Source organism: Thamnophis sirtalis, unplaced genomic scaffold, assembly GCF_051295495.1.
Source record: "Thamnophis sirtalis isolate CommonGarterSnake01/CBP01778 unplaced genomic scaffold, rThaSir2_p1.2 scaffold_4, whole genome shotgun sequence".
Classification (NCBI taxonomy): Eukaryota; Metazoa; Chordata; class Lepidosauria; order Squamata; family Natricidae; genus Thamnophis; species Thamnophis sirtalis.
This window is the reverse complement of record NW_028261384.1, coordinates 98,667,367-98,683,242: the sequence shown is the minus strand read 5'-3', so window position 1 is coordinate 98,683,242 and position 15,876 is coordinate 98,667,367. Positions and strand designations below refer to the sequence as shown.

The window sequence follows — 15,876 nt, the reverse complement described above, 5'->3', positions numbered from 1 at the left end:
TGGTATAAATGCTTATTTGGGAATTAACCTACTATAAAAATTATTCTTCCCCATCCGTAGGTTATACCACTATAGTATAGATATGCCTGGCACATCATCCTCCCTTTCACTCCTTTGGGGGTGTATATCAAATGTGATCTAATTTAATTCTTAATGGACTCTCCCTGCCACCCATCTGAAAGTGTATGCATTTGTTGGATGAAAGAAAGTTACAAACTTTGACTCATAGTCCATGAAACCATATAGTCCGAATAATGAAAGCCAGTGAAATTAAATTAGCTTCAAATGAATATAAATAAGATGGTGAGATGTTGGTCCTGCATTATAAGCTGAAATATAAATATAAATGCATGCCATACCTTCAACTAAAATGATGAGAAATGTAATTGACATATTTAAATTAAAGTGATTTTTCAAAACACCATGATTTTTTAAAAAATATTGATTTTTGAAGGTACTTTGAAAAGCAATGACACCTTATTTTGCTGTGATTTTAAGGTACATTGTACCTGCCATTTTTTCTACTTATCTCTTTTAGAGATAAAAATTTAAATTAGGCAATAAAATTGAAAGCAAATTCAAATCAGAAAAATTGGCTAAACTGTATTTGTAATCTTGATGTCACAGAGAAGACTGAGTAGGAAACCCACCCACTATTGAATCAGAAAAGTTCTCATTAGTAACACACAACCACACAAAGCCAATATATTTGCTCTCTTTATATGTAACTTTTGCATAAAGGATATCAAGTACAAAACAGTGGAGCCTAAACAGAGCACTTATGCCATGCCTATGTAACACTGAATGTTCTTCTTTTGTTAGTAGCATTAATAAAACTGCTTCCATCAAAAACATGTAACATCAGTGGCTTCACATAGCAGTGTCTTTTCCTCTTCCTGCTCAGCAGGTACCCCAACTGAATAAAAAGAATCAAACCCTATGATATACAAAAGTTACTTCATGCTTCTCCCTGAACCTTATTCAAGAAGAAAAAAGGTCAAAGGGAATATCACCCCCCCACAACACCAAGTGTTTGGAATTCTGCTTCCTTTATCTCTACCCTCAACTTCTGCCCTCGTTAGAATGAGTACTCCTGATGGGTGTACATTTTTCCATACTGGCAGCACTGAGAGGGCAGAATGAAGAGGTGATCGCATCTCAATTCATGAGTCTGTTTCAGGTTTGATGCGTTTCTGAAGCAGGGCCCAAGCTTTTTCCACCTGTAAAAACAGACAAAGAATTATTTAACAAGCCTATTGGAAATGACCTTCCAAAGAAATCCCACTCAATAGCCCCAGTAAGATGCTGCCTTACTCATTTGCAGCTACTATATTCTTCTTACCATTTCATGTGTAATTTCTGGCTCCCACAACGTGCAAAGGACTACATGCGACTGCTTCACACGCTGGCTGTTAGACATTTGGCTTTTTACTCGCAGTTTGGCAGCCTCTGAACTTAGGCCATCTCTCTCTACGATACGTCTTATGGCCTTGAAAGAAACAGAGACAGAGAAGAGATAAAGAGCAGGAATGTCCCTTTCTCAAATGATGCCTTCTAGGAATGCTGCCTAGGAAGTATGACTTTTCTGTGACAGCCCCCACCTTGTCCTTTCCCTTGAGATCCAGCAGGCCCACCCTAAATCTTCTGGAAAGTCATGAGGAGCTGGCTTTCCCTCCCATGCCTGGATGGTAAAATTGGAACCTCAGGATTGTACAGATGAATGGGTGTAATTAATGAAGAATAGGGATCCCTATTTTTTCTTTCTTTTTTGTTATGTTGCTATTTCTTTTTTTTTATTACTGTTGTGTGCCATAAGATGGGTAGCCATATAAATCTTTTAAGTAATATTTTTTTAAAAAAAAATGAAGTAAATGTGTTTATTTAAAAAGATAATCTTTACTGGGATCATATAAAGTGTCCAGATTTAAAAACTAACAATAAGGAGAGAACTAGTTAAAGTTGCACAATTTAGAATACTGTTCAGTGTTCAGAAACCTGCTACATATTCCGCTGTCATAATTAAATTTCTGAGGGTAGCAAGAGCAGAACAAGGATCTGATGACTGCACAGCAGAAGATGTGGGAAACGGTGATCCTGCAAATTGATTAGTTACAATACACAAAACCTCTTATTGTATTTGTTCCTCTTTCTCTTCAACAGAGAACATATTTTTAACCGCCTTATCTGTATTCCTTAGCACTGAATAGGTAGCAAATAAATGTGTACTTTAAGAACAGATGCAGAAGGCAGCTTAGCTATTTCTGCATCAGAAAACACAGCTAAGAAGTAAAGGCAGACCAGACTGAAAGACTGGTCCGCTCTTCTCTTCCTGCAATTACTAATGAGATGTTAAATTATATAAGCAAGACATGAAAATCATAGCTATTCTATGATCCTGTTCACTTTCCACCCAACAGCTGAAATGGAGATGTCTTCCACATCCAAGACTGCCATTGCTCTTGGGCTCCTCATGAGCTATAGAGCTTGGAAGTTAAGCTTATTAACCTTCAAGTCAGTTTCAGCTCTAGAAATGTGAGAAAGTGTAGCTTCTCCATTGATGTGTTTAATCTCCTTTTAAAATTGTTCAAAAGTGTAGCTACTACTGTTCTTATGCTCATGATTCTGCAGCATAATTATGATGAAGGTAAAAAGGAACCTTCATAACTCTACCTTGAATCTTCCAACTTGATTCAATGGAAGTTTTTACTTTCTAGTGTTAATTTATATTTAATTGGGTAATTTTATAGGGCTGTTGCGAAATGACCTTTTCAAATTCACCAGCTTCTTATATCATAAAAACCTTCTTTTATCACATCCACACATTAGTTAAATACTAAACCTTAAAGAAGTCATTTTTTCCCTCATTGGAAAATCTTGTGCCAGAGAATTCTGAAATATCCTTGAATTTTGAAATTTTTACTATAATGAGTCTTTGGAAGATGTACAACAGAAATGCAATTAAATAAATGAAAACTATGATGTGAACAATTGCTGTCTTTGGATGTTATTGCCAAATGTAGAATGTCCTCATAGTTATATATGAGATATTCTCTTATATTCTCGTATATACTCTTAGGTATATATACATTATTTTTAAATGAGGCTTTTGCTAAGGAACCATTTTAGATGATGAGTATTAAATATAGTGATATTAATTTCTTTCTGTGATACTGCTATGTGAGTTGTTTTTATCACTCTTGCTTTAGTATTTTTTTAATCCTGATTATTTCATCTTTATTGTGATTTATTAATTTTGTGATACAAGTTTTTTGCATTTTTAAAAATCTATTTAATCTACCTTACCTTTCATTGCACAGATTCTCACTGAAAGCTATGTTACAGTTTTCAGAATGTATGCGTCAAATATCCATACACAGAAGACAAATGCCCATGTATGATCATTATTTAGAATGACTGTGATGGCATATTCATCATTTGCCTGATAAATGTAACAGCAGAGCATTGGAGTTTTTTTTTTTTAAACAACTACTGAATAGCTTTATGATGGCCAGAATAAAATCCAAAATACCTGCCTGCTCCAATTTAAATCTAGCTACTTTGCACCAGCTGTTCTTTCAGGCAAACATGACAAATGCCATCTACCAAAAAGGAAGAGATTTTGATTGCAAGAATTTTACAACCCAGAAGGTCTTACCTCATTTTCAGGAATGATGATTGTCCAGACCTCGTGAACCATGTCCGACCAACCTGCCTCCAGCAACATAGCCGCATCCAGCACACACACGGCCTTTCCTGCAGACCAGAAATTTGAAGGGTGAACAGAAGGCAGTTTTTGTCAAGAGAAGGAGCTGCAGCCTGCTTTAACTTCATTTCCAAATAAATCAGGTTTCATAGCTCATTATGAGCAGTTACTGTGATGGCATAGTCAACCCTTCCCTCATACTGGAGAATAAACAAAGGTATTGATAATTTATAAACTTATCCAAATGTAAAATTCTGATTTGTTGCTTTCAAGCAAGCCATGATGGCAAAGTGACAGGTCATATTCTTCTGCAAATTGCTCAGAAAATATTTGAGAGGGAGGGAGCCAGGGGTTCAAACGTCTATATAAATAATAACTGCTGCATCACAGGCTAACTCTAACTCTAATGTAACTAAGCTCAGATAAAACACACGTTACTCCCAATGTTAGGATGGAGTCAGATGGCCTGTAAATGAAATGAAATGAATTTATCTCAGTTTTCATATGTTATACAGTGAAAGAGCCTCATGCTGGGACCACATGACAGTCCATCGTAAGTAAAGTCACGACAACTCTGCTTAGGCGAGTTCTCCTGGCACGGCTCTTACAGATTACCTGCTCATCTTTCTGAAAAAGGAGATCTTGCACCTATGTAACTTATTCATAAGTCTTGTCGGGATCCCCAAAAGACCTTCTCACCCTGCTTGGCTGCCTCTTCTATCTTTTCTTTTGCTATTTGAGCCATCACTGGCCACATGATATCGCTGAGTTGCTTCATCTGTTCCTGTAAGAGGGAACAAAGAAAGCCAACATGAGAAATTTAAGGTGACCTGCTGCTGCTACTGAAAACAAAGCCAAACCCTGGGGATTGCCAAGGTGCAGTACCAATCCAAGAGGTATGGTATGCAAGTCAGAATTGGGTCAAGACATGCACTAATATACAGAAGGCTATCCCAGCATCAACAGTTCTAAAAGTTTTTTTTTTCCAGTCTCAAGACCACTTTGTACTTAGTATACAGGGAGAGGTTCTCCCTGCGTGCACTGTGCTCATGTAACACCTTTCACCCACAAATGGAAAAAAAACAAAAAAAAACACCTTGCTGTGAAAAGAGGTGAAAGGGCAGAGTTAATAAGGTGGAACAGAGAGGCATTCTGATGTCAGTGAATCAAAGGGTAAACCAAATATGCTGAACTGGAAAGGAAGGAATGTCAATACTGAAATTCAGTTTTTACCCCAAACTGAGGCAGCTTTTTACCTGGTCTCCAAATACTTTGGCTCCCAACAATTTTCTGTTGATGGTTCCATCTTCTTTCAAAATATCTGTAAAGATGAGTTGGATTCGCCAAACACACACCAGAAAGAAATCTTGTGCAGCTTCCCCTTATTTGTGTTAAGAGACCCTCAAAAGTCAAATCCCTTTCAGAATTCACAGGTGAGTCTCCCATCTCCATTCCTAATTCTTAGGGTAATTAACTGGTTTTCACTGCCATGTTTGAAACACAAGATTTGCCAAACTGTGATAATTTCATTCATGATTCAAAACATTGGACAAAAGTACAAAAGGGTAATAATGCAACATTTTTCCCCTGAGGGAAAAAAATAATACTTCAAAACCTTATGGTAGTTTCCTGAAGCTTTCCCTAATCTGGGGATACAAAAACTGATGGTATAAGAGTCATTTAGGTGAGATGAGCAATGTACAACTGTGATGAATAACTAAATGAATAATAAACTCTAGAATTTCAAACTCCTAGAGAGCAATAGATTTGGAAAGTGACCTTATTGGATGGCTGCCCAGGACATTTTAACATATGAATGCAAATGAAAATAACCTCTGCAGAGTTGTGGAGAAATGCTTACAATGTAAGAACCAGCTACAGTGGTAAGTAATAATGTTATTTTTCCTGGAGTCTATCCTCCAATTCACCTAGCTTGACTTTATCAAATAATATTTTCGCCTAGATTAAGTGGCAATTCAATATACATAATATGTTATATGTTTCACCTTTGGCCTGCTTATTACCCCAGTTTTTTTCCTTCCATATCTATTTTTCCAATGATGGGCCAAACTACTCTGATATCAATGCATGTTTACCAATGTTGAGGACAAATACAATTTTGGCAAGAAAACGGGGAGAATAAATTTGGAAAGTGGGAGAATGCATTGTTTTAAGTCATAAAAGCAGATTGGCAGAGGATCAGAGAGAAGAAAAAACAAATTGAGGCAGAACCTTTGCTATCCCTTCCCTTGCAGTTTTCTGGGTGAACGGAGTTAAAATATGGCTTCCCCCAAAGGTCAATCGTACCTGGTCCAAATGCTTTTATCACCTGCTGGTATACAGGACCACCTGGTTTGTAAATGTTGTGTCCCAGTCTGTCCATATCCAAATGGAAAGCACCAAGTCGATGCAAATACTGGCCAACAGAACTTTTGCCACTACCAGATCCACCTGTTAGCCCTATTATGTAGGGGCTGGAAGGAAGTGACGGATTTTTCTGAAGAGAAAAAATCTTGATTTTATTAAGGGAACTGTATATATTCTCTTTCATCTGTATTATTGCTTGACATTACAAAAATACAACTATAATTTTTCCACCGGCTCTTTTCATAGCAGCACTGTTTTAGTGAACAAACATTCACTACATACAGACATGTTACATTTGTGTAGAGCTACATTCATAGTCCTGCACACTGTTCCCTGTAGAGTGTACTCTCCATTCAGAGAACTTGGCCTTTTCCCTCATGGTCTTTGCTTTCTTGAGTATCCCAATGGCTGCTCATAGTGACTTTGCATCCTTCTCCCCACCCTTCCAGTCTGTGGTGAAGTAGGAACATTAGCCTCATTCGAATAAGCCACAGCTCCGGACTGTAAGTATTTGAAGACTCAGTGCTTGCTAATAGCAAAGGCTGCTCTGAAAAATGGGGAGAAGGAAGGTAAGAAAAAGGTGAAGGGACATGGTAGAGACTAGAGGAAGGTGAAGAGTAGCTATGTTTCTCATACTGGAAAGCCTTACTCTGAAGAAAGGAAGGGGCCAGAGACAACCCAGTTAAAAAAAATTGCTCACAGTGAAGACTGGAAGGCATGTTCAGACTATTGTTTGACCTATCTTTTCTCCTTTAGAAAATGCAGCAACAAAGGTGGCCATACATACTTATTTGGGAATAGTTCCCTTTCAACTCAAAGGGCCTTACTACCAAATAAACACATAATTGCACCCTCACCCTCCCATACAACTCAAAAGCTAAAACAAATTACTTACCGGAGGTGCACACAACAAAGTTCCGAGAAGTCTGTACCTCAAGCTAGAAGAGCTGATCTTTTCTTCCTCATTTCTGGCATGTTGAGGGTCAACAGCCAGATTGATCTTGTGGAGAACCAGTTCAGAAAGGTTCTGTAAGACATTTGTTAAGAGACAAGTTGCATTTCCATACTACACCACAGAGTCTGGTAATGAATATCCATTATTCTACCACTACAGGCAATCCTCTCTTAATGTCTGATCATTTAGTGACTCTCTGAAATTATGACAGACATTCCCCTCCAAAAGGTACTTACAACCTGGTTCTGGGATTCCTACAGTCATGCCCTCTAATTAGCATATTCTAGTCCATTAAATAGGAGTGGAGTCCAAATGAAGAAAAAAACCTGTTTCTGTAATAAGCTAAAGTGAGGTTTCAATGTAATTGAAACTCTTACTAAATAGAATACAAAACTGGGATCTCCATAGAGCCAAACTCTAAACTCTATTTAGTTATCAAAGTTCTGTCTAAACAAAATATTTTTCCCTGCAGGCAGAACAACACAGGCTGCTCTCTCTTGGCAGAAAATTCCAGAATTTGGGTCCAGTGCCCAAGTACTTCTGCTAGTGATGGGGCTGAGAAGAACTGTGTTCTGAAGACCTTAAGTTCTGGCAGATCTTAGATGGCAGATGTTTTTTCAGTTTGTACCCAATAGTGGCAAAAAGATTCCCACATACTTACATTTTCTGCCCTCCTTTTGTTAACAGAAAGACCACCCTTGAATGTCTCCTCGCTGACTACAATGCACTTCAGGTTTGCATCTGTGATTGATGGACCAAAGGGATCATATAGAGGATTAATGTCAAATAGTAGGGAAGGCTTGACATCCACGAGGAACTCAATAAGGTCATCCAGACGTTGTTCAAAAGGTAGGATCAGCTCCTTTAATAATTTATCTGTTGAGGGAGAAAATAAGAGGAAAATGTAGTAAAATACAGCTCATCCTTCCTCAGTCTCTTCAGGTGATGTCCCAATATGAGAAAAGTTCATAGTGCTACAAAGTTGTGATTTCCTTACCTTGGAACCAAGAGAATGTCATATTGAGAAAAGGCAACAGATGCTGCATATATAATTGCCATAAGTTTGTGATAGGCATAGTTTCCTTACCACTGGCCTACCAAGCTAGTAAGGTACAAATCGAAGCTAACTTATATTTACTTACTGCATTTAGAGTTCTCTCATCACAATTGCTCAGGGCTAGAAATAATTTCCTGTATATTTTCCTTAAAAAACAAAAGGCAGTAAATGAAATGGTATAAAGTTATGGTGGAATTAAGGGAGGGTGCAAAACAATGTTTAGCTGTAGTGCCTATTCTTATATCTTTAATTATCTGACTTAGTATTTCTTATTCCTTTTCTAAACTTTGCATAATATTGCTTAATCCAAAAAGGCAAAGTGTGTAATATCTATCTATCTACACATCCAAGGATTGAAAAAAACCAGTTGTTTTATCATTGATAAAAAGCTGTAGAAGGCTTAACTCATCTCAGCCATACTCATTAGCTCCTCAAAATACAAAAATGCATTTAAATTAGCTTTCACTACCAAACTTAGATGTTAGATTTAGTATTATACTTAATAAACAAGGCAAACTGCCATAATGGAGAACAATACGTGTTTAAGTTTTGCAAATATACTTGGCTAATACTTCCAGTAAAAAAAGGAAATTATATGCAATTCTAAATATTAGTATCAGATGTCTAAGCAACAACTTATCCTCTACATTGTCAGTCCCAATTTTAGTTACAGCATTCAATCATTGTGTACAAAAAAAATCTGGACTACGTTAAAAGTTCCCCAAATATCTCTAATTTCTCTAAATGGTTTTGCAGGAGAAAGGCATATATGGTTCAAAGAGACCCACTTTCCAAAAGATCTTTGTCAGAGACACCAATGAGGAGCCGGTTTTCTGCCAGTAGACAGCTCACACTCAGAAGGATCTTGTGACCATTGTGAAGTCTATCAAAAGTGCCTCCCACAACTACATCAGAGAAACTTTGCAATGGCTCATATGTTTTCTCAGTCTCCTCTTGTGGGGACAGTTCTCCATTATCAGCTTGTAAGTCATAGTCAGGATACAGTAAAACAGACCTCAGTTTCGGACAACAATTATAGCAACTGTTGGCATAACGTTCTAGGCGTTGTTTGATAGGATTAGATTGTATCCCATCTGCACTTTCATAGTCTGTGAGCACCACCTCAGGTGGCTGGGAAAGATTCTGTACAGATCCTAGGAACGGAGGGTTAGCTCCTTGATTGAGAAGGTTGGAGAGCAATATCCGGACATCAAGATGACGATAGATGTCAGCATCAGCGTACAGCCTGCTGATAAGGTTGTGTACTTCCGATGTGGCAGGAACGTAGGCAAAACGGGGCTGTGAAGCACCTGACAAGCTGAGTCCTGGCTGCAGTTGAATATATAGGGTTTCTTGTACCAACCGGGCAGCTGAAGCAAGAATGGGCATCAAGCGTAGAGAAAGTGACGACAGTGGAGATGTCAGAATAAGTAGACCGGAACGGAAAATCGACATGCTGTCCAGGAGAACCATTCAGAAGATACATGCAAAAAAAAAAAAGAAAGAAAGAAAAGAAAAGTCAAGATAAGTCAAACCTACAGAAAACCTATAGAAAAATAATGACCAAAGATTTTATGTATTAGCACCTAATTTAAAATGACAAGCCACTATTGTAAACTCCATAAAAAATCCCTCCTTTACTGTAAAGTAAAAAAAGCCCTATTTAAAATCCTTAATTGACTGTACTATAGCATTGGACAAGCTATTATCTTGCAGCCTAACCTTGGTAAGTTTGCTATGAAACCGCAGTATGTTTGAACTTGCTGGAGGAAGTATAACAACAGAGAAAGTGTCCATAAACAGCAGTGCTGCCCATTTTTGCATATAATCTATGTGTACATTTGTATTTCTTGGGAAAAAGTAGACTTCAACACTTTTGAAGATAGCTAAATCTACTTTGGATTTCCAAAAGAAAACATGCACTTCTAGTAATAAAATTAATACTGCATAGGAATTATATTTTTACTTTTGTTATATTTGTATATTTGTTACTATTTTAAGCTGCTCTTCAAGAAGTCCTAAAGAACTTTTCCTTCTTGCTAATTTTTCCCTCACATGAAGGATATGTAGCACCTGAAGTTCAGAAACAACAGTTGACCCCAATTTACTCAGATTGTATAATGCAGGAGAATGGAGATTTGAACCATCATTTTTAATATATATTTATTTATTGCTTTAATAAATAACTCACGGCTTAAAACATTTCAAAACATCTTCCTCCTCCTATATTTCCCCATAACAACAACCCTGTGAGGTGAGTTGGGTAAGAGAGAGTGATTGTCCCAAGATCACTCAGCAAGCATTTCATGGATAAGGAAGGACTAGAACTCACCTGACCAAACTGGTTCTCTAAAATAAATACATAAATAAATAAAGGAGGGGAGGAAATGGGAGGGAGAGGGAAAGAAAGGCTCCAGGCTTTATCTGAAATTAGCTCTGCATTCTGCATCTTCTCAGTTCCCCCTGAACCGTTCCTGTCTTATTGTCCTAATTTCTTTGTATCTATTTCCTGGGTTCTTATTCATGTTTATTCTTATTCCTGTTACCTTGTGCATGAGTGACAAACTAAATAAATAAATAAGTAAAATAAACCATATCCCAGAAAGGCTTATATGTCTAGCCTAAGACCACTCACTTCTTTTAAAGTCAGTATTATAAACCAGCTTTTGCAGCTGACTTTTGGACTCTGGCTTCTTAAAGGGAACCACTAAAAGTCAGAAGCCACGTTTAAATTTAAATTTAAACATCCTGCGGCTTCTAAATCCCTGTTACTCTCATACATAGAAAGATACAGAAACCCCAAGGCTGCTGCGTTATTAGGAGCACGGACGTTGCCTCGCCATGCAACACCCACTTTCTTCAGCCTCCCATCTTCCCCCGTTATATCACCATAGCGCTTTTTTACTTTGGATATTTGCATTTTCCTGCTTTTGGGTTGTTTTTTTTTAAAGTGCAACAAAAAGCTCCAGGCTTGTTGGGAGAGGTGGGAGAATAAGCCACGTTTGCTCATTCCTCCCGTTAAGGAGACCTGCGACAAACTGCCAATTAAGCCAGGTTCCGTCGCTGGGAAAGAAGACGCGAAATGAGGGCATTCCTCACTCCCGCAGCCACAAAAAACAACCCCCCACCAGAGAGACCGGGAGCATGTCTCCCCCCCACCATTCCCAAGTAGCAGCCCGCAGCCCCCACCCCAAGAAACGACACCCCTCCCCGCTTACTCACCTGATAGGCAACCTCAGCGAAGTCAATACCCGACCCGGAAGTGTCTCTGTTCAAACTGGAAGCGATCCTCGTCGCTAGAAGGAAAATATTTATAGCCCCTGAGTGGAAAGTTAAGCCCAGGCGGGGGGGAAATATTTAAAGGTCGAGGACCCCTTTGCCTCATATCGATGGACATGATTGAGGATAGAAGTGTGTATGTGTGTTGCTTGCGCTTGGACCCTGTGGACTCGTCGTCGGGACTGCGGGGGTTTCCAACCTTGTCAACTTTAAGCCTGGCGGACTTCAACTCCCAGAATTCCCCAGCCAGCCACGGTATCTATAGCAAAGCTGGCTGGGGAATTCTGGGAGTTGAAGTCAGCTAGGCTTAAAGTTGCCAAGGTTGGAGAGCCCTGGCCCAGAGAATGCCCAAATTCCGAGCCAGTTCCAGTTCTCATTCGTGTTGTTAACGCACAAACTATGTTTTGGCAAGAGGGAGAGGGTTTAATAATGTTTGAAGGAAGCCCTCTTCCTTGCATGCCTTTCCAGCTGTGTTCATTCCTGGATTGGAATTCCCTCATCCTAGTCGATCACGTGCCCCCCCTCCTGTGACCACAATATTGCCAGGTGCTCTATATGCAGGGTCATCCTTGAAAACTATACAGAACAGGGGTCTCCAACCGTGATAACTTTAAGCCTGGTGGACTTCAACTCCCAGAATTCCCCAGCAAAACAAAGCTGGCTGGGGAATTCTGGGAGTTGAAGCCCACCAGGCTTAAAGTTGCCAAGGTTGGAGACCCCTGGTGAGCCTAGTTCCAGTTTTCACTCTTGTTGTTAATGCACAAACTATGTTTTGGCAAGGGGAGGTCATCAGTGGTGTTTTAACCATTAAGCAGACTAACCACGTTCTTAGGACACCAGCCCCAAGGGCTTGAGAAAGAAAGAAAAAACTCCAATGAAGATTTGTACATTACGTACAAACGAGGGGGCACCAAGATTTGTCATTGTTTAGGGCACCAATGAGCAGCCACTGGGGGTTATGATGTTTGAATGAAACCCTCTTTCTTGCATGCCTTTCCAGTTGTGTCATTCCTGGATTGGAATTCCCCCATTAGGGTCAATCATACCTCCCCCCCCCCCGACCACAATATTGCCAGGTGCTCTATATGCAGGGTCATCCTTGAAAACTATACAGAACAGGGGTCTCCAACCTTTGCAACTTTAAGCCTGGCGTACTTCAACCAATTTCATTGTATTTAAGTACAATGACAATAAAGATTATACTTTATACTTCAACTCCCAGAATTCCCCAGCAAAGCAAAGCTGGGAATTCTGGGAGTTGAAGTCTTTCCTGGCTTAAAGTTGCCAAGGTTGGAGACCCCTAATCCAGAACAAGTCTTTCTCAACCTTAGTCTCTTGAAGATGTGTGGACTTCCCAGAATTCTGGATCTCCCAGAATTCCTTGGCAAGCGAGCTAAGGGGGAGGATTCTGGGAGTTGAAGTCCACATATCTTAAGAGCGGCTGAAATTGAGAAACAAGGTTCAGAAGCTTCGATTGGTTCATAATGCAGCAGAAGAGCAGGTAATTATGGGGTTTGCCCTGATACACCTATTAAGATCTATTCTAGATCTTCTCCCATGCATTAGGCGTCGGTTGATCAGGAGTCGTCCCTTGAGGATCTTTGGTTGTGTGCCAGGTTGCCATTTTACATTTATATATTGTCTTTTTTTAAATGTTTTTTTTCTTATTGTGTGTTTGTGCTGTATGCTTTCCAATTACACATTCATGCTGGACAGCCTTATACTGCAAATCTTTAATAAATAAATGTTGCTACTATAGCAACTCTCATGTCATTTTTAATCTGTGGTTATCATCAAAGCCCATGTGCTTTTTAGAGTGCTAGAAAGAGCAATTAAGTAAAAATAATATTGTGGGTGTTTAAAGGATCTAATTTATCTGTAATAAATATCTATTGGCTCACTGAAAAAAGTGAGATTCTACAATCTGCTAGGGCTGTGCATAATTGCTCTTTGAGTGCTTCCTAATGTTAATATGAGATTATCTATCTGAACTCAACTGTATTGTTTCTTGTCAAAGCTAGATAGACAAATCCTGTATCCTCATTTTCTTCTTTAACTTGTCAGTTAGAAAAAGTTCTAATCCGCAAGACTTGTAGACTCAGTCTTGGTATCTGCAGTCCCCAAAAGAAGCTATACTTAGTTGAAATAATTCAGTTCCTTATATTCAAAGGTTTTATTTATTACAGATATCCCTTGTTACCCATCTGACAAGACACTTAAGGTAACTAGCAATAAAATAAAAGAATACAATTAAATGCGAAATACAATTAACTTGGAATTCTCTGATCACTCCTTAGCCTTAAAAGCAGTATTTATCACACTTCAACATTCAGAAGAACATTGTACGCTCCGTACTTCATATATTTGTCGCTATGGGTTTTTGCATCTTAGTTTTAGTTGTGGCAGATACTATGGATACTTTATTACAGTACCTATATGAAAATGTTTTATTTCCAGTTTTGTCTCATTATTCAAACAACCTGGGAGCCTCTCTTAAGAAAGCTTATACGTCTTTGGAAGCTTTTATCAACAGGTGTTAAGGGTAAGCTTTCCCAGAGTTCTTTATTATTGAAGCAAATTTGGCGATTTATGCAGATTGTAGATAAAGATAGAAAACAGTACTTATCCAAAAGTCATGTTTAAAAGCATTGTGAATTGTAAATTACAAGACTGTACTTATATAGGAAACTAGCTATTAAAAATAGACTTAAACAATGTATATTCTAATTATTGGTGCTCTTCAGGTTTTCTGACAAATTCATACTTGAAATACTAGAGATTGATATGAGAAATCTAGTGTGAAATGTATGTTTTATGATTAAGCAATAGCCATTCTCGAAAAGTCTTGGATTAAGATGCTGAATTATGCTTATTTATAATAGATATATTCCTAATATATCCTTTTTATTGCTTTGGTTTTTTCTAAAATCCTACATTTTTGCAATGTATTATTGTGCTCAGCAATTTGGATTTAAAGCCAGAAAAATGCTTTAAGTTTCATTGTTATGTGTCTGCAGCTCCTTAAACCAAATATTTCTTTTTCTGAAATTACGCTTATAGAAGGACAGCTAAGTGATTCAGTTATTTTTACCACCGGTTCACTTGTGCGCACTCACAACACTTCTGTGCATGTGCAGAAGTGTCTGGGCGGGTAGGCAGCGCCTCCCGCTGCTGCCGCTGCTACTGGTTCCCCCGAACCGGGAGCAACCTACCTCTGAAGTGATTACAGAAAAAGATTACATCTTTTTGCCATCAGATAGAAGGGTTCCAGCAGCCTTAATATATCCTTTGAAATACACCAAGTCTTCGTTTTGCTCCTCTTTGACCACAGGAGGGCACACTTGTACTATAATAAAACTCAATAATCACTAGATTTAGATTTTATGATGTACTGTTTATGAATCTGGGTGAGTGTAAATATATCTTTGCAATTCAAGAATAGCAAGGCACTGTAAAAGAGTGTGATCAGAAGAAAATAATAAAACACATGGGCTAAGAAGAGGTTTGGAGAAATTGTCTTAACTAGATGAATTAATGTTTTTCAATAGATTAATCATACCATGTAATTATCACATGTTCCATAATGAAAAGATAATGGGAATTGTGGATCTATATACCTGGAAGACAGCTAGTGGGAACATCTTGTGTACTCTCCCTAAAGTTATTTCCGAGTCCATGAAGAGGCAACATTGGTTCATCTCGAAGTCCTCTATAAGCCAATCCCATGCTTGTGAAATGAAAACTTTAGTTGAATCTCTTCTTCTGCATTCCAAGCTGTTCTTATTAACTTTGGAAGGGCATCCTGGAAGGATAATCCTAGCAGGGTTAGGATTATCCTACAAACCAGCATATAAATGATCAACAAGAATTGGAATCAGTTATGCATCTTTTCTTTTGTTATTATAGCTATAGAGGAAAGAGAAAAACATACTTCTCCGTAGTTTTTCAGTTTGGTGATTCTTCATTACACTGAATTTTCAACAAAAACTAATATGGCTTTGGTTATGCAGAGGTTCTGCATAAATCAAGAGCAATTTCCTCTATAGGCACTTTCTCAGAGGAGCAAAATTACACTGGTATCAATTGCATAGAATGATCTACAGAGAGGAAGATGGCTGAGGAGAGATATAGTTGTCCTGAGCAGTCAAATATGGCTTTGTGACCATCTGTACAAATAACACTCATTTCTGCTAATACAATCAACACACTTTTGAACTAAATTGAAGCCCTGCTCCGATTATTTGAATAACAAAGGCAGGTACTTCTAAGATGGCTCAGCCACTGAGCTTGTCAGCTGGAAAGCCGGTTCGAGGCCCAAGTGTCATGCATGAGAATGAGCTTTCATTACTTGCTCCAGGTCCTGCCCATCTAGCAAATACAAGTAGATAAATAGGTACTACTTCAGTGGTAAGGTAAGGGCATTCTGTGTGCCTTTCACTTATAGCCATGCTGGCCACATAACCACTGAAATGTCTTTGGACAATGCTGGTTCCCTCAGCCAAGAAACAAGGGAAA

The 15,876-nt window shown here is 38.5% G+C and overlaps 1 protein-coding gene across 4 annotated transcripts; it reads right to left on the bottom strand.

Annotated features, from left to right (window-relative positions):
- Positions 1–701: 701 nt before the first annotated feature.
- On the bottom strand, positions 702–11,518 carry COASY (Coenzyme A synthase). 4 transcript variants are annotated; one of them, XM_014056517.2, is made up of 10 exons: positions 11,305–11,516; positions 8,871–9,538; positions 7,687–7,901; positions 6,966–7,097; positions 6,011–6,200; positions 4,960–5,024; positions 4,403–4,487; positions 3,656–3,753; positions 1,343–1,489; positions 702–1,220 (listed from the first exon to the last, which is right to left on the bottom strand). In XM_014056517.2, the coding sequence occupies exons 2-10, from the start codon at positions 9,535–9,537 to the stop codon at positions 1,164–1,166; spliced, it is 1,656 nt and encodes a 551-aa protein (XP_013911992.2). In that variant the 5' UTR covers position 9,538; positions 11,305–11,516; the 3' UTR covers positions 702–1,163. The 4 variants fall into 4 exon arrangements, with proteins under 4 accessions (XP_013911992.2, XP_087569662.1, XP_087569663.1 ...); XM_087713536.1 differs by lacking the exon at positions 11,305–11,516 and adding an exon at positions 10,415–11,196; XM_087713537.1 differs by lacking the exons at positions 4,960–5,024; positions 6,011–6,200.
- Between the last annotated feature and the right edge of the window lie 4,358 nt (positions 11,519–15,876).